The 23,410-nt window shown below is 47.6% G+C and overlaps 1 protein-coding gene across 2 annotated transcripts in view; it reads left to right on the top strand.

Annotated features, from left to right (window-relative positions):
- The first annotated feature begins 7,517 nt into the window (after window positions 1-7,517).
- Nell1 (neural EGFL like 1) overlaps window positions 7,518-23,410 on the top strand; it is an 839,269-nt gene continuing 823,376 nt past the window's right edge. For both annotated transcript variants that reach the window (XM_052761990.1, XM_052761989.1), the window contains exons 1-2: window positions 7,518-7,710; window positions 15,685-15,813. In XM_052761990.1, coding sequence (XP_052617950.1) covers window positions 7,656-7,710; window positions 15,685-15,813 — 184 coding nt within the window. In that variant the 5' untranslated portion in view covers window positions 7,518-7,655. The remainder of the gene's footprint in view (window positions 7,711-15,684; window positions 15,814-23,410) is intronic.

Below are 23,410 nucleotides of genomic sequence, written 5' to 3'. Positions count from 1 at the left end.
GATGGAGAAAAGAAAAGAAAGGACCAGGGTCCCCAAGAGCTTCATAGAGCAGGTCAATTAGCCTTGGACTGCCCAACTCTAGAACTCTTTTGCCTATGAAGAGTGGTTATTTATCTGGGAGTTTTTCCTATTATTTGATACCAAATAAAATCCTTATTAACACAGAGAGTAAGACGTACTGAAGTGAGGAGGAAGGGCCAGAGAACTACTCAGAAATGTGGAGAAGTTCATTGTCACTGTGTCAGCAAGAAGACATTGTTTGGCTTTTGATGCTGGGTAAGAGCCTGAAAGCATTGGAGACAGCAGAATCAACCCCATGGGCTACTGTGAGAGTGTGTTGCATAAAGCAACAAGAGCCTTCTCTCTCTCATCAAAAGCACCTTTTCCATTGCCCACCCCATCGTCTGAAATCTCCCAATAGCTCTCCCTTGCTTTGGGTTGGCAAACCTGCTTGTGAGAGCTGTATTTGACTCTCATGTTTTACACCTCATTTCATGGTGCTGGGGCTTGAACCCAGGTCCTCATGCATGCAAGACAATGGCTCGACCACTGAGCTCTGCCCCAGCCTCCAGTCCACACCTTGGTGAGGTAGGCAGTGTCTTTCCTAGCTCCGTGTGAGTTGAAAAGTATGCCTTCCTCCTAGTTTTCCTGCAGAATGATGATAAATGTGCTTCTAATACGAATAAAGGATTGTTTAAGGCTCAGAAAAGAAGGCCTGGGTGAATGCTTTGTGCACAGCCCTGGATGACTGGCATAGCCTTTGTAGATTCCGTTTAAATGGCACAGGGCTGCTATCCCCTGGATCACCTCTTCCCTGCTCTCTTGGTTCCCATGGTGAGTGATTTTCCTTGAACACTGCTGGCCTTTAAACCCACTTCCCACTCTCCCATCCCGTGCAGAGGAAGGAGGCAAACCCTTGGCCTTTCTTTCTTGAGGAGGTCACTTTGCTTTCTGTTCTCATCCAGTTCAGTGGGCAGATGGCTGTGGCAAGGTCCAGCCTGGAGGGAGGGCAGATGGCCAGTCCATTCTGGCTCTCGCAGAAGGCTCTACTCTCTTAGGACTGCCCCTTGTATTAATGAGGGGATGTTTTGGCCTCCTGTTGAATGTTCTTATTTCTCGATTGGTTAAGAGTTCGGCAGGGAGTAGTGCTCTGGTGTGTGGTTTGTTTGAGGTCCCTAAAGACCTCAAGGAGAATGAATTCATAGGCTTAATTCAAGGACACATAGTATAGTTTAATAATGCAGTGCATGCCTGTAGTCATCCTGCCTGAGTTTAAAGCTTGGCTCAGCTATTTATCTGGACAATGGCCATTTCCATATCTATAAAATAGGTATAATCATCCCATCTGCTAATTGGGTTGTTTTGGGGAACACATGAGTTAATCCATTGCAACCACTCTGAGCATCCCCCTTGATCATGGATCCAATGCTTGGATGAGGAACAGCTTGCCCCTAATAAGTAAGCAGGATAATACCTGCTTACTTATCACTTACCAACACCTTGATTGTATCCTTAGAAACCTGTCCTTCATCTGAGGTGTGATGGATTAGAACAGTTACATCATAAGCATTGTGAACTGTCTTTATCCATGTGCCTATTTGTAGATTTTTCTACCTATTTTCCCTACTGACCTATATCCAGCTCTATTTTAAAAGTATTTGAAGCTTTAAGACTGGGTACAATAGTTAAATCAGAAGAACAAAGGTCTCTCTAATTTGGATGTGACTGAAGTTGATTGTATCCATTAGAGAAAAGCTCAAACTTTTCATCAGTAGAGCTTAAAAACTCACATAGAAATAGTGACCCAGAGGACGGCACATCCACTCAATCCCTCTTTGAATGCACATGCATTTCAAGAACTGAAAACACCTTCTCTTACCAGCCCTCCAGCTTCTCTGTAGGGCACTTGGTGCCATGCCTGTGAAGGAAGAAGCTTGGATGCTGCTACGCCTTCCCGGCCCTACCAGCAACTTGGCACTTTATTGATTCTCTAGGGCCGTCCTAACTGAGCAGTTCAAATCTGAGAACTTTGAAGCAGAGGGAATTAGCCACTCCCAGCTCTGAAGCTTGGACTGTGAAGTCAAGGGAAGTGGTTGAGTCTCTTTGAACCCTCCTGGGAGTCTGCTGTCCCGCCTCTTCCAGCCCCTAGCAGCCCCTGCTCATGGTAGTCTGCAGCAGCCTCTGTCTTCCCTTGTGCTTCCTGGTGTCTCCTCTTGTCTGCTCCCCAGAAACATGGAGCCCGGCAGTCATATGAGACTGGGTTCTCTCTGATGATCTCAACTTAATCACAGGGACAAAGACCCTATTTCTAAATAAGGTCTTATTCTCAGGTACCAGGGGCTGGGAATTGACCACATCTTGGGGCAGAGTGGGAGGCACAATCCAGTGTGTGATAATACCAACCCCTCATCGTCTCCATTTAAATATTTAATTATTATTAAATTTTAAAAAGTTTGATTATGTGAATGCATGTGTGTCTGCGTGTGGGTATGTGCATGTGAGTACAGGTGTTTGTGGAGGGCAGAAGACAGGTGTCAGGTCCCCTGGAGCTGGAGCTGCCGGCAGTTGTGAGCCATCTAATGTGGGTGCTGGAAACTGAACTCAGGTCCTCTGTCAGAGCAGTATGTGCTCTTAATGACTGAGCCTCTTTACTTTACTCCACTTCCTCTCATTTTATAAGGAAATGTACCATACGCCCCCTATGTGAAGACATTCTAAGGCTGTTTGGACAAAGACGACTGACTTAGGAAGGGGAGCTTAGAAAGCAACCAAAGACGTGCGTAGTTTCTCAATCTTGGATCTCTTCCCCATCTGTGGACTGAGTCTCTATACTGGCAAGGACTTTCCTCCTTACTCTGTCGGAGCCGCTGTCTCAAAGGAAGTCAGCTTAGAGCAGCCCTGGAGGTCAACAGGACAAGGCAGTTTGGTTGTTGCCTCGGTCAACCAGAAAAGCCCGGTTCTCTGTGATGGTTCCAGTGGCAAAGGTGTCGCTTCTTTCATTCAGTAAGCAATGATCAGATCTCTGACATCAGACCTCCAACATGAGCCAGGCACTGCTCTGGTGGAAGGAAATGGAGGTAACCAGAAAGACAGACGTCCTACACTCAGGGCACTGTATTACAGTCCGACAGATGGAGAACTGTTACTAGAGTTTTCCTGACTGGCCCACAGTCAGGACAAATCTCTGTCACCCGCCAGTCCCACAGCCACTCAGACCCGACCAAGTAAACACAGAGACTTATATTGGTTACAAACTGTATGGCCGTGGCAGGCTTCTTGCTAACTGTTCTTACAGCTTAAATTAATCCATTTCCATTAATCTATACCTTGCCACATGGCTCGTGGCTTACCGGCATCTTTACATGCGGCTTGTCATCATGGCGGCTGGCAGTGTCTCTCTCCTCAGCCTTCCACTTCCCAACTCTATTCTCCTCCTTGTCCCGCCTATACTTCCTGCCTAGCCAATGGCCAATCAGTGTTTTATTTATTGACTAATCAGCAACACATTTGCCATACAGAACATCCCACAGCACTGAGAACACACACGTAAATGTGTGAATAATATTGTTCATCATACTACACGTGGAAAGAAAGTGAAGGCGAGAACTCTGGGGGTTGATGACATACTGCTCTAGGCAGCATCTTCCCAGGAAGCCAACTTTTCAGCAGAGATCCAAGAGTCATGTTCAAAGAGAACAACACAAAGGTTTATGGATGTAGCCTTCCAGGTAGGAAGAAAATGAAACACAGGGAAGGTATTAGTCTGTTGGAGGAGCAGCAAGAAAGTCCACCTAGACTGAGAGAGGGGGCATGGGCGGAGAGAGGTAGGAAGCTGAGTCAGGGCCTTGGAAGGTAGTTGGATTGCTATAAAACACAGTGACTAATGCAGGATGAGGGGACAAGGGAATGTGATTTGGGAATTACCTTCAAGAAATGGTTGTTTCCCCCCTCTACCATCATGCCACTACTGTACCAACGGGCACATCTTGTCTGGCAGACAGGTAGTGTAGCATGCAGGGTTCACAGCTGTGTAAGGCTGTGGATGACAATACTCTCCCAGCAGCCTGAGAGGTACCTCCCAGCACTGTGAAAGCTTAGCCAGCAGGCAGGACACTTCTGGCTCCATTCCAGTTTGATCTCTTGGTGTCCTGCAACCAAAGCATGTGGTGCCTTCACAATACAATTTGATACAGTTTGGGAAGCAGATTGTGATCTCTATGGAGTGACTGAATTGTAAGGGGCAAGTATGGAGTCAGTGAGAGCAGCTGGGAAGAGATAAGAATGGGTCAGAGGGGTTGGGAACACTGGGGCTGCTGAGAAGACCCCCTTTCCTCATGGATTCTGAAGGGTTTTTGATGGCTTGCATGCCAGCAGAGGGTATTTGAGGGTAACTGTGGGTTATTTGATTGGATTGTGCAGTGAAGGCCAGTGCCTTCCCTTAAAAGTTAACAGGGAACATCTTTGGGCAGAGAGAGAAACCAGAAACCAAGAGTCCTACTTGGTCATATTACAGACATCATTAAGGAAGTTGGAGATATCAGTCACACGCCACATGATTTACCTAAAGTACATAATTCAATGGCTTTTAGTACATTGTGAAGTCTATGAGAGCCATACACTCAACAACTTCAGAATATTTTATGACCCCAAAGTAAACCCTGCATTCTTTAGCCATCATTCCCCTGATCCTTCTCCTCACTCCTCATCAATTTCCTGTTTCTATGAATTTGTTTTTCTGGAGATTTCACAGAAGTGGAATACATGCCATGATGATGATTGACTTTCCTGAGGAGGAAAAAAGGAGGGTGCGGACAGGCCAAAGAAAGGTTCCAAGCTTAACTTGGTGAAATAAATGGACTTTCTTAGCATTATGTATAAAGACATGGGGGACTCACAGGACGTTCCACCATTGGAAAATTCCAGTCTCCAGCCACTAAACACCTACTTTTTGTGGCATTTTATTCCCCAGCAGATTTAACACAGACCTGGGTTCAGGTTGTAAGCCTTGTTGCTGCCGGGAACACCATAATATGGCCACCTTCCGCCACTGGACACATACATAGCATTTGGACCCTTCACTGCATAACAGGAATTCACTGATCCTATTCTCTGATGGCCCAGCTCCCCAAATCCTCACTCAGGAGTGCACTTTGCTGAGGAGACTGAGGTACTTAGTTATCTAGGGAAGATTTACGAGCTTGTTGAGATTAACTCTTGTTACTGCTAATGGATGTGAAGCTGCAGAGCTGTGACAGAACATATGTCTCACTTAATTTTTTTTTTAAATGAAACACACCAACACCCCCACCCCACAGGACCAGATCACAGTCTTGAGGATTAGGGCTCAAGAGATAGAATCCAAGCCACAGGCAATCCAAGCCAGCAAAGGGAACCTTTGCTGGGAGCACAGTGACTCTTAGGGCTTCTGATACCTCTGAGACCTTGGAAAACACAGTTCCGAGCCCCCAGAGGCTATGGAGCTGCATTGACAACTGAAGCCTGGTGTATGGCGTCCTTCCTCAGAAGCCCTAGTAAGTCATGGGAAACCTTATTTCCTGCAAGTGTTTGATTTTAATGTTGGCATCACATGTGACATGCTCCAGGAAGAAGGGAAAGTCGAGTCTGTGATGAAGACACAGGAATAAGGGTCTGCTCTGGGGCCAAGTTGAATTTTGAGAAAGCTGGAGAGTAAGAGACTGGGGAGGCAGTTTAATTGGTAGAGTGCTTGCCCAAAATGCACCAGGCTCTGGGTTCCAACCCCAGCGCCACATGAACTAGGTGTGGGGGCTCAGACCTATAATGCTAGCACTTAGGAGGAGAGGGCAGGAGGATCAGGGTTCAAGGTTATCCTCAGAGACATAACACACAAAATAAAAGTTGGATGTGGAGATATGGCTCAGTGATTAAAAGTCCTTGCTGCTCTTTCAGTGGACACAAGTATCCAGCACACATGTCACATAACCTGTAATTCCAGCAGCAGGGCATCCAACATCCTCTGGCCTCCAAAGGAAGAGGCACACACACACACACACACACACACACACACACACGCACGCACGCACGCACGCACGCACGCTGAAGAGTAAGTTGAGACTTCACATCATTCACTCTGTAATAGTCCAGTTCAACTGCATTGCAGAGGGCACTTTTCAAGATGAGACTTCACGATCCCTTTGATCACCTGCCCAGGGAAAGTCATATATGGAATAAGTGGACAATAGTTTGTATACAGAATGTCCTGAAAAATAGGACAAAGGTCAGAGGAATGTGTAGGTAAAACTTTTCCTTTTCATAAGCTGTGCCATTAAGTCGAGGACTTTCACTGGTCTCCTGGGGTTAAAGGTATGCAAATTTAAGGCTATAGGAATACGGAGGTTGTGCAAATGCCAGGGAGAAATCCTGGAAATGAAGCAGACTCTTTGAAGATGTTAGTCTTTTTCCTCTTGGATCCCGGAGAATATACAGATTTATGTATCTCAGAGTGGTGTTGGGTGTTGGGTGTTGGGGGAAGCTGGGGCCCTGGGGGCTTCAGGTCACATAACACAAATGTGTAAACCAGAGGCTCTGACCTTCCAGGTTCTGTGACTGTATCACCCTTAGATAGATGGGCGTACGGGGCCCTCATAGGGAGGTTCGGGTAACAGAGGGTACTCTAGACAGGAGAGACCCCTCTTCTGCTTGTCCACTGGTCGCCAGCAAAGCCGAGCTTTTCTCTCTACAGAGTGGTGTTCGGGTCAGGGTCCTCAAGGAAAGGAGAGAAAGAGAGGCCCAGAGAGCGTGTTTTGGAGAAAACCATCCAGAAAGTCACACTAGAGAAAAAAAAAATGGTTTAGAACTTCCCCTATGTGGCAGCATTTGGCCTGTAGAAAGAGGCTTTGCAACCGCTCCTTCAATTTCAGCCATAGATTGCTCCAAGCTCAGGGATTTGTCCCGTATCTTCGTCTCAGCACCCTCTACCAGCACTCCTAAAAGCCAGTATCCAGTCACAGGGGTCTCTGGCTGGGGACAGAAAGTACAGGTGGCCATCGAGGACTCAGCCATCACCTCCATCCACTCCATCACCTGCTCCTCCCCATCCACTTGCTGGAGCGAATCGCTAGTAGTTGCTTTCCAAGGAGGGGCTGGGAGCACTCCTTGACACCTCCTAGATCTGGTTCCCCCAGGGAACAAAACCCACGCACGCGGACTGGGAGGCTTCGGACCCGGCGGGGATGAACTGTGGCAACTTGGGTAGCCCGCAGCGCGGCGCAGTGGCAAAGGCGGGGGCGTGAAGCCGCGCAGCGCTGATAGCTGGGATCCTTGCTGCTCCAGAGCCCGGGAGGCGAGCGGGATCCGCACAGGCGCCCAGGGCAACCTGCGGGAGTGGCGGAGCCCGGCGCTCTCGCCCTAGCTCAGGGGGAGCGCAGCGGCTGCCGGGTTCAGGGCCCGAGCCCCGCGCGGCCGCCGCCCGCGGTGGGGGGTGGGCTGGGGGCGGGGCGGCCGGGGTTGCCTTCCCGGGCGCGATCCCCGAGCGCGGCACCCGGCGCTGCCGAGCCACCTCCCCTGCCGCCCGCCAGCAAGTTTGGCGGCTCCGAGCCCAGAGCGCCGCGGCTTTCTGAAGCATTGGTTTCTTGCTGGCGTTGGTGCACCCTGCTTGGCGGGGAGCCTCCGGAGCGATGCCGATGGATGTGATTTTAGTTTTGTGGTTCTGTGTGTGCACCGCCAGGACAGGTAAGCAAGGCTGGGCGTTAGGGATATGGGGGAAGGTGGTGGTGGTGGTAGTGCTGTGCTGTTCCGGGCTACAGAGACGCGGAACCCAGCTCTAACGGGCTAGAGAAGGGTGGCAGCGTGTTTGGGTCTCTGATCACCCAGCACAGTTCGAGGTAAAAGCTCTAGAAAAGATGACGCCCCCTGCGAACGTCCTCTTCCCAGGGGACGCAGCTGCGGGCATTCAGTGTGAGGGGTGCGGCCGAGTGGTCGCACCCGAATGTGGCTAGCAACCAGCTTCCCGGTTCTGGGGAGTCAGAACCCGCTGCAGCGTGCCCAGCGAGCCTTATATCCTTGAACTTGCAGGGTGCCGTGGACGCGACTGTCCCCGAGCCGTGGAAGTCCCACCCGCAGAGGGAGCGCTTGCTGCTGGCAGGCGCGGCTAGAGCCCCGGGAGCCAGACGCCGCGCGGGAGAGGACTGCGGGAGAAAGTGGGACCCGGCGAGCTCTTCCGTGGCTCCCACATGGCCCCAGGAGGAGAACTCCAGGAGTGTTCTCTACCTGCTCCCCGCCCAAAGGACTGGGCGAACAATTAATTATTAGGGGGGAAATTGGAGCAGTGGAGTCAACCCAAGATTTTCTCCACCCCTAAACCCGAGTTTCTCCTGCTATCATCAAAGATTGCAGGGCGGAGACCGGGGGTCAAGGGAACTGGCCTGATGGCCAGGTCCCCAATAGGTTCTCCCTGTGGACATGCGGTTGTGAGGACTCTAACGCTCACTCCCCTCTTTCCTCTTCCACAGGCTTCCCTGACCTCAAGTCCCAGGGGTTCGAAAATGTAGCCTAATTCACAGAGCTTGTAGTAGCTGTCAGGAGACAGCGGCAGGGTTAGGTGGGGGTAGGAAGTGGACTAACAGGGCCAAGAGTGGAAGAGATAGCCCTTGGCAGCCAGGCATCAGACTCATTGCCCTAGACAACAGACTTCGATCCCTAGAACGGACGGACCGGACGGACGCATGGCCCCATTCCCTGTCCCCCTGTCGCGTCTCCTTATCACCCTTGTTTCTTCCTCTAGAGGTTCAGTCTCCTTCTCTGGCCAGGCAGCTGATTTACCTTAAGAGGACTGAGGAGCCCCCCCCCCCCCCCTTTAGTAGACTTAAAAAGTTCCCTCCCCTCTTGCCCCAGGCGCTCTTCTCCAGCAGTTAGGAGTCTGGGTGCTTCCAGCTGTCCTCTCTCATTTCCCAGGACTGAAGGGGACTAAGGCTTTCCTTTGCTTAATCCTAGAGCGACAAGGAAACATTTCTCTAGAGACAAAAGAACCTCAGTGTGTTTCCGGAGCTCCCTCTGTAGCCGCCAGACCCAAGGCTTCCTGGAGCTTCCTACAGTTGCTTCTTGGAACTGAAACTAGCCCCAAGAAGATGAGGGTCGGGCCTGCTAATGCTGGGTTACCCACTGGGAGGAGGAGACTCTTGTGCTTCCCACATCCTACAGAGGAAGGGAAGACAGGGAGAAGTCAGATGGTGAAGAAGCAGCCTGATGGTCATTCTCGTATCATTTCATATTACCACCCAAATGCCTACATCCTTTGTTTTCATGGCTCCTTTGAAAAGTTGCCAAAAACTGTGTCCATCCAGGGCCAGGCTGAGTTTCCATTATACTTCCGTTGCAGAGACCCCGAGGTGGGGGTCTTCCCTGAGGGTGGCTTGCTAAATGCTGCACAGAGAGAGGACTCCCCTCTTGATGACTGGAGAACTTACAGCTTTGCAGAGTATCTTGGTAGAAACTGGAAAGCGTTCTTGTTGCACCAGGTGATGTGGGAAGAGTAAGAGGCTGTGAGAAGTTGGTGTTCAGGACATACATAGGAGGGAAGGTGTGACCACATGGTGGCTGTGCACCTGGAAGGCTTTGACCTGGCCGTGAGGTGTGTGAGTGGTTCTTGAAGGCTTTGGAAGGATAAGGTAGAATTCAGTCCAGGCCCAAGGAAGCACTGAGCAATGGCAGAACGACCTAAGGACTCGACAGTCCCCAACCCATCCCCAAGCATAGTGCAAGGCCAATCAATCCTTGTGCTTCTTGGTAGTAACTACTTGATTGCCCGAGGCCACATATTTTTTTCTTCATAAATTATTGGAAGAATTAAGGAAATGGAAGAAAATTTCCCTTGCTTTGTATGTTTGCAGTTTCTTGTAGCTGGAGGTGAGTTTCTGGAAGTAGCCTCTTTGATTTTGCATAGGAAGGTCCATCCCCACATCCATCTTTAGGTTGCAAAGGCCAACTGGTGATTACTGTATCAGGATCCAAACAGCTGCTTGGAGAGTTTATTTGTCAAGTGAGACAATCGTTGTCTGGGATGTTAACAGTCCTAGAGGAAGTAAACATGTGGCCCACTTAGCTGCTCAGATCTCACCGGCTTTTAATGGAAATGAGGAGATGATATCAGACACATTTTAATTAAACCAAGACTGCAGTGCAGAGGCAGCTTCACATGCAACTGTCTAATAGCAGGTATTATGAGCAAGTTGCTTGCACCTCTCTGGCCCAGAGAACCTTTGGAACACAGAGAGGAGACGGGCGGTACACGCTTCTCCAGTTCTGGGCTTTCCAGGCCCACTGGAGTAGAAGGATGGGCAGACTAACAGCAGTAAGAGCATCCTGCACCCACAGGTTTTCTCCTGTAGCTTGGAAGTGACAGTATGATGAGCTCAGTGCTTAAGCCTTCCTTGCTTTCCAGTTTTTTTTTTTTTGGGGGGGGGGTCACCAGGGTAGAGAATGAGGGCAGTACCCAAAACATCAACATCCCCCAGTGCCTACTCAGTGCCTCCTGCTGCCCCCTGCTGGAAAGGAGAGATTTTTCTATTTGAAGCACTTCCCATGTAGTTAGTTCAGCCTGAGCTTCCCCTTCCTCAATCCTATCAAGCATGGGCCAACTTGTAGAAGCATAAAGTATATTCTTCAAGAACCTTCCTCTTCGAGGTGTTAAGATCAAGTGGCCATGCAATCCTGTCATCAGAGGAGGTTGTCGAGCCTCCCTCTAGTGTCACTTTGCTCTGCATGGACCAGAAAAGCAGCTGCTACCGTGAGGCAGATTAGATCTGAAGTGAGACAGACCCAGGAAGCTGTGCTTGGAAGTCTTGGGCATCAAAGGCAAACTGAAGGGCTTTGGGCTGAAGCCCTCCTTGGCCAGGGCTGAGGAGCAGCCAGCAGTGGCCCGGAAAGCAGCAGGTATCCCAGCTAAAGTGAGTTCTGAATGCCAGATCTAGACCTCAAGTGCCTCTGTCACACTGACTGCCGCTCTCCAGGCTCTGAAAATATCTCCTCCCCGGGAGCTTTTTATCCTGCTTAATTCTAATGCCCACTTTTAGCCATTTGTAGAACTGCTATGTCAAAAGTAGAAAACTTTAATAGAGTTTCCTAGGAAATGACAGGAGCTGGCTGCACGGACAGGAGACAGAAGCCTGGAAACAAACCATGTTTGATGGAGCTAGCGCCTCACATGATGCAAGGTTCAGGAGAGGCCATGGAGATGGCTCCTTGTTAATGGGTTTCCTGATTCCCTATGCCATGTGCAATGTGTTATTCTATCAGCGTTGGGCATTGTCCTGAAAGGGACTAATTAAAGGGAGAGAACAGAACTGCGTCCTGAAGCCAAGTGGTTTCTTTTTTCCCCGTTTGTATGGTGTGTCTTTATATAAAGAGCAAAACGGTTCGCAGCCAGGAGGAGGGCCGCCTGAGCTGCTTCTTTAGCTTCTGCAGAGTACAGGGTCAAGGCTGGAATGGTTTGGAGAGTTAGTCTTACGAGAGGCATATGAACCAAACCCCAGCTGAGTACCTACTGTGTGCAGCCTGAGCCTGTTTGTGAGGTCACCACCCAGACCTCCAGTGTCAGGGAGGCAGTACCGACCACCCTTTCTACAGATGAGGAAACTGAGGCTCTCAGGAGTGATGCTTTCCAACAAGAGAGGATTCACATTTCCACACTATGTTCTGGACTGAGGGAGGGCACTGTGTCCTCATTTGGGGGTGGGGACAAGAGAACATTACTAGTGTGTTTTGTGAGATCCACAGGGTCTGCTTGGGCACCTTTTAGGCTTGTCCCCACTGCAGACCACCTAGACAGAGAGACTTGTGTATTGTTAGACGGAGCATCTTACAGGGTCTTCAGTGATTCTCTGTTGTCACAACATACGGTTGCACAGTAAGCTACCTCAAGTCGCGACTTACAGCAACAAGTATTTGTTGTGTTCAGATGCATGTCGGTGGGTCTCGTGTTGCCTGATGTAGGCAGGGTCCAGCGGAATGCCACTCCACATTTAGGCAAGTTGGCTGCACTGTGTGTCTGTACTGTCCTCATGGCCCAGGGGCCCATCCCTAAAGCTATGATCTCTTCACGATGAGCTCCCACCCTATTAGCACATTCAAGCTTCTGCTTTTGTAAGCAATGCCACCAGCAGCCAAGACAGGGTACATAGCTGAGTTCACAGCTGCGGGAGAGATGTCCTTCATTCACTCCAGTAGGAAGAATTGTGGAAGTCACACAACACAGAGGGTGCATGCAGAGTGGGTAAAGATTTGAGTTCAGTCGGCCATTGTGCTGGTTAGTTTATGTCAACTTGACACAACCTATAGTTGTGTGAAAAGAGGGAACCTCGGTTGAGAAAATGCCTCCATAAGACCAGGCTGTAAGCAAACAAGCCTGTAGGGCATTTTAAAAGTAGGTGATTGATGGGGAAGGGCCCGCCACATCGTGAGGACAGCAGGCTGAGCAAGCCAGGAGGAGCATCCCTTCAATGAAGTGTAAGCCAAATAAACCCTTTCCTTCCCAGATAGGTTTTGGTCATGGCATTTCACCACAGCAATAGTAACCCTAACTAGGATAGCCGTCATCTGTTTAGAAAGTTTTCTTGCCCTCTTGCCCTCTTGTCTTTTCATGGTCTTCCTGATTGCTCTGAGGTCATTGCTACTACAGTGAGGACCATCTACCCCCATATACCAAATAAATAACCCCATTCTGGATTAGGAGCCTGTAAAATGCCAGGTCCTGTGGGAGGCTGCATGGGCACCAGAGATGCTTCATTCTCTTCATGTCTGGCTAAGAGCATATGCGCCAGCCACTTACAAAGTTCCTGGCCAGAGGAAGACAGCATGGAGGTCCTCTGAGATCACCTTTGACTTAATTTGTGCTGTGTAGGTTCAGAACACTATAGATCAAACTGAAATATTGGTTCCTTTCCTGTCTGCTCAAGGTGATCACGAAGCGGCTGGCATCCAAGCTCACAAGTCCTGACAGCAGGCTCGTGGGGCTGGGACGTGGGAAGACAGAAGGGTAGCTTGCTCCGTTTCTCTTTGCTCAGAGCGGGCACTATGAACCAAGTTGGTATGTAGCATGAGCAATAGCACAGAGGTGGAAGCTTAAAGTTAGATCCACACTTAAAATGTAAATCAGAGCATAGCCCTCCCATTCTCTCCTTAAGCACACACCCCACAACCCTCCAGTTATAGCCCAGTAGAAACAGAGTAATAGCCTAGGTCCTTGTCACTGGTCCCAAGGCCTTTTATAACCTGACCCTTGGGCCCCTAGTTAGCACTGCCAGCTGAAAAGATAGTCACCTGTCATGAGAGTCTTTATATCTATTTTTTTATATTTACTTATTGTGTATGTGGGGTTGAGGTTGTGGGGAGATGCTGGCCATGGCGCAAGTTTAGAGGTCAGATGACAGACAGCTTGTGGGAGTTGGTTCTCTCTTTCCACCATGTGGGTCATGAGGATTGAACTCAGGGCTTAGGCTTGTTGGCAGGTGCCCTTAAGTACTGAGCCAGCTCACGGACCTTGAAGAGAGATACTTACTGAGTAATTTTCTTTATCGGGTTGGTCTGTGGGCCTTTCTGTGAGGGGTTGTCTCGGTTGTTAATTGGTGTAGGAGGGCGCAGCCCACTCCGGGTAGCACTGTACCTGGGCAGGTGGTCTGGGGCTCTTTAAAAAGGCTAGCTATGCCTGAGCCCGCAGGGGCGCCAGGGAGTGAGCCAGCAAGCAGCTTCCTCCACGGGGGGCCTGCTCTGAGTTTCTGCCCTGACTTCCCTCAAGGATGGATTGTGAATAGTGTTTTATCAAGTCAATGGAGAGGAAGGGAGAACGCCCGCCTTTGATCTCCTTCTGCCTCCCTCCCCTGTACACTACAGCCCAGTCTATCCCTGTTCTATTTCTAGAACAGTCCGTGCTGTTCCTGGCTTGCACTCACTGTTCTCTACAGGTGGACATGCTTTTTTTCAGGCGTTGGCCCTGCTCCTTGAGCCAGGCCCTCTCCCCCTGAAAATAACTCAACTCCCCCTGTTGAGTTATTTTCAATTCCAGTACTTTCTATCATCGTCTTCATGGTATTTATTGCCAAACTATCCTCATTGTTTCCTCTCCATCAGGGATAAAAGCTGCCTGAGAATGTCCTTAGTGCCCACAACATGTGTGATACCTAGTAAGTGCTGCAGGTGACCCCATGCCCAAACTGCTGACAAATGAATGCGAACAGCGGATGTGAGAGCTATCTTTGGGTCATTAGGTCTTGTAACTGGCTGCATTTCAAGGAGAAAAATTCTCACTCTCCGCTCAGAAGATGGGGGTGGGGGATGAGTGTGGGGGGAGCCTGACAAAAACCAAGAAGGTAGTTGAATGCGCCATACCTTCGATTTAACCTAGTTTCTGCCTTGACAAGGATGAGTTTCAACTCCAAAGCACCCTTCCTGACCAGCCTTCTGACATGGCTGCAGTTTCTGTTTTCTAATAGGGAAAAGGGGAAGGGTACATCTCCTTCCCCTAATCTGTGTAGACAGGAGGGGTAGGAGAAGGACAGGTGAGACTGTGGAGGCTTAGGAAGTCCTGATGAATATTCACTGAGTCTGCGTGGGACAAATTGGGTGCATGCTCTCTGAATCCCGCCTGGGCGACTGCATTGCCATCAGAGGGAAGCTGACAGCTGTTGCTGATTAAAACATTTCCAACTGCGCAATCAGAACCCACCATTGAGATGCTAAGTGGAGCTAAGCAGAGCCTTCATGAATGGCTTCAAACAACAGTCCCTTGGAGTGATCTGTAGCCTTATTAATATATGTAATTGGAAATCACTTTGCAATCATGAATGAGTCATTCCACAGAACACTCCCCGGGTAAGAGACACCCTCGGGGATCTGCCTTTCCCAGACTAGGGGATTCAGCCACATTTCTTCCCTAATAAGAGGTGTCCGGGCATCTAAGTTTCTATCCGGGAGTCCTTTGGAGGGACATATGTACCTGCTGGTCTGAGCATTACTCTTTCCTGCCACCATTCTCCAGTAGGGGCAGTACCCCATCTCCACTGCGAGGTGGCCCCTGGGTGATGGGGATTGCTCTGTGCAGGATCTGTTGTTGCATCTGTGTCTGAGGCAGGTCAATCAGCATCACAGTCCCGAACCCACCAATCCATCCTCACACCTAAAAAGTCTAGAGATTCAAAACTTCTTCACAATTCATCAGACCACAAAACTGTCCTGAGTTGAATTCATCTGGTGACAAAAATGTGGCCTGAAGGGATATTGGGCTATTTAAGTCATTATTTCAATTAGGAGAAAAATCACACTTTTCCAACCCAGAAATACTGTAGAATTTGATTATAGGGCACTGACCCAGACTTTGCTGAGGTTGTTACATAAAACATAACATGTGGGCCATGTTTCCTTCTCAACTTGTGATATATTCTGAATTCTGAAAATTATTTGGCTCCAGGGAGTTTGGGTGTGGGGTTAGCCATCTATAATGGAGTGGGTTGGGGGGGGAGGGGGAGGGTAGAAAGAAACTGAGCTTTGAGAGGGAGTGTAGGGCAGAGTTGCTTTCCTGTTCTCCCTGGAGAAGCTCCCCAGCACTCCTAACTGCCTTGGATGAATTCTGACCACCCCTCTCCTCTGTAATCTGCTCTATATGGATTTCGGCCCGCACTCTGTCTGCTAAACCAACATGGATTTCTTTCTTCCCAGTGTTGGGCTTTGGGATGGACCCTGACCTTCAGATGGACATTATCACAGAACTCGACCTTGTGAACACCACCCTGGGAGTCACTCAGGTGGCGGGACTGCACAATGCCAGCAAAGCATTTCTATTTCAAGGTAAAACGTATATCCTTCTTTGCAGGGGGTGGGGGTACGGTCACCTTTGCTGCTTTTCTTGTGTTGTTCTCCTGAAGTGTGTGATAAGCAGGAGATGTTCTGAGAGTGGGACAAGGCATGAGGTGGTGCGATCTGACAGTGAAATATTCACCCCAGGACTGTGCCTGGGGGCGGGAGTGGGGGAGACCCATAGTGGAGTGAAGTTTCAGAACTTCGAAAGCTGCTGATCAGCCATACTTTGCTCATGGATCATTTATCTCATGATTATTTCTATCTTCGCTGGTACCTGCGCCTCTGTCTTACCTGTGGGAAGAGCTTGCCCATGGCTATATTCTCTTCGGGTGCAGCCTCCTCAGCTCTGCCTACCACACACCTGACTCCACACCATCTAACAAGCTTCTATAAAGCCAAGATAGAATAGTGCTTCAAGGCATGGGCTCTGGAGCCGCACTGACTGGAATCACCTTCCAACTTTGTCACTGTTGTCTGTGGGACTTAGCTTCTCTGTGCCTTGGTGTCCTCATCTCAATGACAGATCCCTGCAACACCTGCCTAATGGGGCCTCTGTAACAATGCCTAATATATAGTTCTTGTTTAATGAGCAATACATTGCTTTAGAATCTTTCTGTGTACTACACAGCATGCCAACAGTAAAGAAGATACGTGCAGTCCCTGTCCTAAAATATGAGGCAGAAAATGGCAAATTCCACAAAGTGTTGTTGAATCAAAGTCACTTTACTTAACCATAGAGGGGATGTATAGACTGTTAATCAAGAGTAATGAAGGCAGGTCTGATTCAGTTTGGGTGGGAGACAGTGGTCACCAGAGGAAGGTCACCTTGAACACGGGGCAGGCCAGCTTGGACTTGAAAGCTGAAAGGAAAGTGTGGGGTGGGGAGAGGTAGAAGTCTAACCTCCACTGAAGAATTATATGTAGAAAGGCCTTTAACAGAAGCCAACAGAAAGAGGTGCAGCACAGCTGGAGGGTGGCTGGAGAAGGAGGCACTGGCTGTTTACGTTGGACCAGCAGTCAGAGGTGATATTTCACAGGTGGCATGGGTTTGAGTAGTCTGGTGGCTTGCGCAGTGTCCATTCAGGTAGGTGGGAGGCTGTGTGTTGTGGAATATTAAAGATGTGTTACATTTGTTTATGCTGTGGAGTATTTGTTTAGTGATGCAAAGATGTGCTGCATTCTTTTATGTTGCATTTGTTTAACTCCATAAAGCTGTGTTACTTTGCCTGTCAGAAACACCTGATTGGTCTAATAGAGAGCTGGACAGTCAATAGGTAGGCAGGAGAAATGATAGGCAGAGCTCCCGGGCAGAGAGAATAGAGAAGAGAAGAGGGAGGAGTGAGAAGAGGAGAGGAGGGTGCCAGGGGGCCAATCACCCAATCACACAGCCAGACACGGAATAAGAAGGAAAGAAAAGATATACAGAAATAGAGAAAGGTAAAAGCCCAGAGACAAAAGGTAGGTGGGATAATTTGAGTAAAGAAAGCTGGCTAGAAATTAGCCAAGCTAAGGTGGGCATTCATAAGTAAAAATACGTCTCCATATGTGTTATTTATTTGGGAGCTGAGTGATGTGCAAGGAGCCAAGAGAAAGAGTAAGAAAATTCAACAACCAACTGCAGCTGTGTGCTTATTAGCTGTTGTGCTTTAACTGCACAGCACTGGGGCCGCTGCAGAGGTTAAAGTAGGAGAGTGCGCTCATTGTGGAAGGAAGGTGGCTTGGCATCTCCCCGTGAAAATGCTTGAGAAGTTTCTTTCAACACACCCTTCTTTGAAGACAACTGCATTAGATTTTCATTGCTGTGACTGAATACCCGATACAAACGACTCAACGCAGGAAGGATTTATTTTGGCTCACAGTTTTAGAAGGTTTTGTCCATCGTAGCAGGGAAGCGAGGGTGGAACAGCTCACATCGTGGCAGCCAGGAAGCAGAGAGTAAGCCAGGAAAGAGTGGGGATTAACAGACCCCCAAGGCTGCACCTAGTGACCTGCTTCCTCTAGCTAGGCTCCCCTTCCTAAAGTTTCTATAGCTTTCCCAAATTACACCACCAGATGGGGAGCATGGGTTTAAAACATAAATCCTTCAGGAAAACATTTCATATTCAACACAAATAACAAAATGGTTATTTTAGAATTGCTGAGCTGATATTACGGGATGCGATTTAAGATATTCATTGCGTGGATAACTAACAACTGTTTGTGATCCACGGCGAATCTACAGATGTTGTATAATGGCTTGTAGCAAAACTATAGGTATGTGGATGCCACTTGATTACTTAGACATTTGGTGAACTGCTTAAGCTGGTTTGGCTAAGAGAACACAGGCCGGGTCATCTGCTTTGTTCCTTGCCTTGTGGAAAGCGAGAGTCCCTGCCATTCTCTGTCTGCTAAGAAAACCTGGGTGCTCTGTGAGCTTCATGAGGGCAGGGTTCCTGTCTATCTAGATGGTTCTAGATCCTCAGAGCCAGCTATTGTGCATAGCATGTAGTCAGTGATTAGTGGGCCTTTTGAGTTGGATTAAAATCCCTCTGCCCAGTGTACCTTCGAAGAGACTTCTGCTTGCTCTGCTGGGCATTTATTCCACTATGGAGCCCTGGGCTGGGAGTCTGCTTTCGAACCGTTTGCTCTCTGTTTTGGCATTTGCTTCTTGGATGTCTTCCAGGGGTGGCTTTCCAGCTTCATTGGTGGGAAGAGAAACTCAGTTTTGGGAGTTGGATGAGACATTTTCCTATGTCCTGAGCTCTTGTGATTGATGGTACCCTGACTACCTGGATAGCCCAGGATGCCCCCCTATATCCAGTCAGTGTCTTATTATCTGTAAAGGTTCCTTTATCACCTAAGGTGGCTTATCCACAGGTTTTGGTGGTTAGCTCCTGGACTTCTTTGGGGAACCATTATTCTTCAAATTGCATTCTCTGCCCTCAAAGATTCATGTCTTTTATGTCTGTCCTTCATGCAATATACAAGCATCTCATTCCTATCTTACATGCAATATACAAGCATCTTATTCCTATACTTCAATAGTCTTAACTCTTTTTGTTTTGTTTTTGGGAGTCAGGGTTTCTTTGTGTAGCCCTGACAGTCCTGGAACTCACTCTGTAGCCCAGGCTGGCCTTGAACACACAGAGATCTACCTGCCTCTGCCTCCTGAGTGCTTGAATTAAAGGCGTGCACCACCACTGGCTGTACTAGTCCTAATTCTTAAAGCATCAGTTTAAAGTTCCAATCTGCTTTAGTCTTACCTGCAAAGAATCTTAAACCTCACTCTTGAGTAATTTAAATCAGATACGATGAGACCACATTTGGGAAGGAATTCCCCTCCATCTGTATGTCCATGGAGCTGGAAAAGGAAAAAAAAAAAGTAAACCACTTCCTAAAGCTAAGGGGGCAGGAATTGACTAAGGGGGCAGGAATTGACTAGCACTCACAGACACTCCTGTTTAAAAGGGGAAGGAGTGGAAAGAGTAGAGGGGCTGCCCTCCCCCAATGATGTGGGCACCCAGCAGCACCAACTCCACCGAGTCTCAAAGCTTGAGGACAACCTCTGCTACCTCTCTGTGGCACAGCCCTCTGGGACGTCTTTCCTTTTGAGTCAAGGAGGACATGTGTTTGCCACTGAATGAGTGTATCAGCCTGTTTCCTGTCGGTAGAGTTTGGGGGTCTTGTGAGACCTTGTTCATTTTGTCCTTTTATGTTCTTTTCAGTTCAAGTAGGTAATGTTTCTGCCAGTATAAAATTCTCAGCAATATTTTAAAATTTGTTTTTTTTATTATCTTTAACATCATCTTCTGTGTGTGTTTGTGTGTATAGAGTATGTGTGAGTGTGTTCATATGCAAATGCCCGTGGAGGTCAGAGGTTGATGTCAACTGTCTTCCTCTACGATTCTCCACCTAATTTTTTTTTGAGACAGAGTCTCTCCCTGAGCGGAGAGCTCACCAGTCGGCTACACTGCGCTGACTAGTGGGTTTCAGAGATCTACACACCCTTGCCCTGCCTTTCTTAGGCACTGTGGTTACAGATATGCACTGCTCACCTGGCTTTTTACAGTGCTCCTGGGGATCTGAACTCAGGTACCCATGCTTGCACGGCACACACTTTACCGACTGAGCCCTCTCCCTAGTCCCTATTTTTAATTTTGAAACAAGGTTTCACTGTGTAACTGAGGCAGGAACTTGAGATCTTCTCGCCTCAGTCCCCTGAGTGTTGTGATCACAGATAATGTGCTACCACACACAGCTTTGGGAATATTTAAAAACTGTATTTTATTTTTGATTGATATATAGTAGTTGTACATAGTAATGGGGTGCAGAGCCAGATTTCAGTACCTGTGGCCAGTGTATGATGATCAGATGAGGACCATTGCATGGATATCACCTCAGTCATTTATTGCTATTCTGTTCTGGAAACACTCAAAATCTTTTCTACTAGTTATTTTGAAGTATTTAATTAATTATTGTCAATCGTAGTTATCCTACTGGCTGCAGAACAGTAGTGGTCACTCAACCTAGCCAACAGCCTTCACCATGGGCCCTCAGTCATCCTGTCTCTCCTTAGGCTCTGAGCAGCATGATAGTGATCTGTTCTGTAGGATCAGTTTCCTGGTTTTCACGTACAATGCTGAGCTTGCTGTATTTATCTTTTTGGTGCTGACTTATTTCACTTAACACATGTCCTGGAGATCAGTCTATGTTACTACATGTAACAGAATGGCATCATCATCAATACTCTATGTGTATGTGTATATACACACATGTATGTATCACGGTTTTTCTACCCTTTCATCTACTGATGGACACCTAGGTGGGCTGCCTGTCCTGGGTGCTGTGAGTATGAGTCTCTGACCTTGTGAGTAGGGAAACTTCCCGATGTGTGATTTCCCCTAACTAGCATATATACCACCAGTGTGATTGCGGGGTCACATCTTAGTTTCCTTCTGTGTTTGAAATGGGGTATTGCTGTGTGTGTCAGTCTGCTTCCAGGGTCTTCAGCTGAGTGACCCTCCTGACCCAGCCTATGGAATAGCTGCGCTTCGAGGCATGGACCCCTGGGCTTGGCTTATTTCTGGTTTTTTTGAACCTCTCTACTAATTATTTTCCCAAATTGGCTGTAGTAATTTATACTCCCATATAGTGTATGAGCATCTCCCATTCCTTGGAAGGTTTTTTTTTTTTGTCTTTTTGGTAATAATTAGTGATTTTGGGCTTCCTTTCATACACTTGATGACTACATATTTTCTTTTGAGAAATGTTTATTGGGGTCTTTGGGCCATTTTTTAAAATTGGTTTTTGTTATTATTACTATTTTTTTGGGGGGGCTGTGCATGCTTGAGTTCCCTTTATGTTCAGTGTACGAATCCCTTGTTGGATAAACAGTTCTCAAACACTTAACTCATTCCAGTTGCTTGTTTGCTTTCGTGGGGGAAGAACCACGGCCTGTCACTTGCTTTTGTTGCCTGTGCTTTTGAGGTTCTGACCAAGAAATCTGTGTCTGACTCCATGTCCCAAATGTCACCTCTGTTCTTGTCTAGGAGTGTCATGGTTTTGAGTCTTACAGTTAATTCTTTGATCAACTTTGATTTGATTTTTGTATTGTTGAGAGCCGGGGATTTCTTTTTCTTTCCTTTTTCCTCCCTTTTCCTTCCCTTCCCTCCCCCTTCTCCCCTTCTCTGTTTTCTCTCTCCCCACTTCTTCCCTCTTGTATTTCTCTGTCCCCCCTCCCCTTTTCCTGGCATTCAGGCTTCTAGTTTTCCCAGCATCACTTACTGAAGACACGTTCCTTCCCCTAGTGTGTGTTCTTTCTGCCTTTGCTGAGAATCAGTTGGCTGTAGAAACTTGGATATATTTCTGAGTGCTCTACTCTGTATCATTTGTTCCGGTGTCTGTTTCTATGCCAAATGTCATGCTGTTTTAGTAAATATAGATTCTTAGTATGAGCAACAATCTCAAGATCTTTAAGGTCTCCTGTCTGAGATAGGAGGCTCTTCCATACACCTTCCTACCTTCATTTCCATCACTCAGTTGGCTGAGGTGATCTGGGAGTCACACTTGATCTGTTCGAAGAGATCCCTGGGGGATGAACTTTTCTGGTCTTTCACTTTTTTCAAAATACTACCCAAAACTGTTCCATAACACTTGGCCTCCCTCTGGCGTGGGCTTCCCCCAAAGACAACCTCGTTTTGTCATCCTTTGTGATGGAGGTGGGCTGAGGGTTCCCCAAATCATCAGGTCTTCTTTCCTTTTGATTAGCAGTTCTTGCCTCTACCTCCCTCTTGTTTCTGACATTTTACAAAAGCAGCAGGAACTTTGGGCACCTCTGCAGTCCCTTCAGGGACTCAACCACATTCACTGTTGGCAGGAGTCGTTTCCAGGTTCCTGCAGGATGGAACTCATTCTGCCTTTCTGGTCTGCAATGTGCTCCCCATTCCCTTCTCAGCCTCCAGGAGCAGCAGCCTTCCAGCACTCACAGTTGAACATACTTAACAACAATTACATGATCTCCAAGGCAGCACAGGCTCTCTATTGCATTCTCCACTCTCTTCGCAGAGTTTCTATTAATAGTGTGTGGGAGGCATTTTTTCCACCACACCCTTCAGGTTTTTTTTTTCTAGGCTGTTCTTGATGCCCACGTCAAAACCTTTCCCAAATTCTTAGGTGCTGGTTGCAGTAGTACCCCAGTTACAGACACACATGATCTGTGCTATTTATTTACTTTCACCATAACAGATGGCCACAAGTTTAGTTACTTAAAATGTAATTATCATAGAATTCCAAAGGTCATAATTTGATGACCTTTCTGGGGCTGGTGTTGGGGTCCCCGAGAGCTGTGTTCTTCCTGGATAACCAAGCCTTTCCCATACTCCATAGCTACCACCCTCCTGGACTTGATACATTGTTTCAGTGTGTATGTCTGTTGTCACATATGTTCCTGTCTCTCTCATCGTACTGTCTTCTTGGTACTTGTCTGCTGTCCCTCTCTCCCCTTGGCCAGGACTTTTATGATCACATTGGAATCACTCATAGGTGTCATCTACAACAATGGCCTCATTTCAAGACCCATAAAGTAATCACATGCTTAAAGTTTCTCCTGCCAAGTAAGATGGCTGATTTACCTGGTATTTGAAGTATGGACTTCTTTGGGAAGGATGTTATTCTGACTACTCACTGTTAGGTAGAAATGTGAACACCAATGTGTTCTGAGTAGTTCAGTTAAATCTCCCTCTGTGGTGGAGAACTGTCCAGTAGAAACGTGCAGTGAGTGCACCTCATGTTACAGAGAAGCCACGTCAGAAAAGTAAAGAGAAGCAGATGAAATTAAATATGTATTTCATTGTGAAATGTTCTCATTTCAACATGTGCTTGACACAAAATCACTACTAAGATGTTTTACCTTTTGTTAACAAAGTCTTCAAAATTAAAACATCATCTTTGAATGCTAAGTTTTCGCCTGAAACAATCAATATATATTAGGTTTTATAAAATTTAGACCTCAAAACCAGATCTAATAAATTATTCCATATGAATATTAGATTAAAACTTAACCATCTCTATTGAGGTATGATTGACAGAATAATTTATGCATATTCAA

This window comes from Peromyscus californicus, unplaced genomic scaffold, assembly GCF_007827085.1.
Source record: "Peromyscus californicus insignis strain IS unplaced genomic scaffold, ASM782708v3 Scaffold_4__1_contigs__length_199733344, whole genome shotgun sequence".
In the NCBI taxonomy this organism is placed as follows: domain Eukaryota; kingdom Metazoa; phylum Chordata; class Mammalia; order Rodentia; family Cricetidae; genus Peromyscus; species Peromyscus californicus.
The sequence above is the reverse complement of the archived record's forward strand: the minus strand, read 5'-3'. Positions and strand labels throughout refer to the sequence as shown.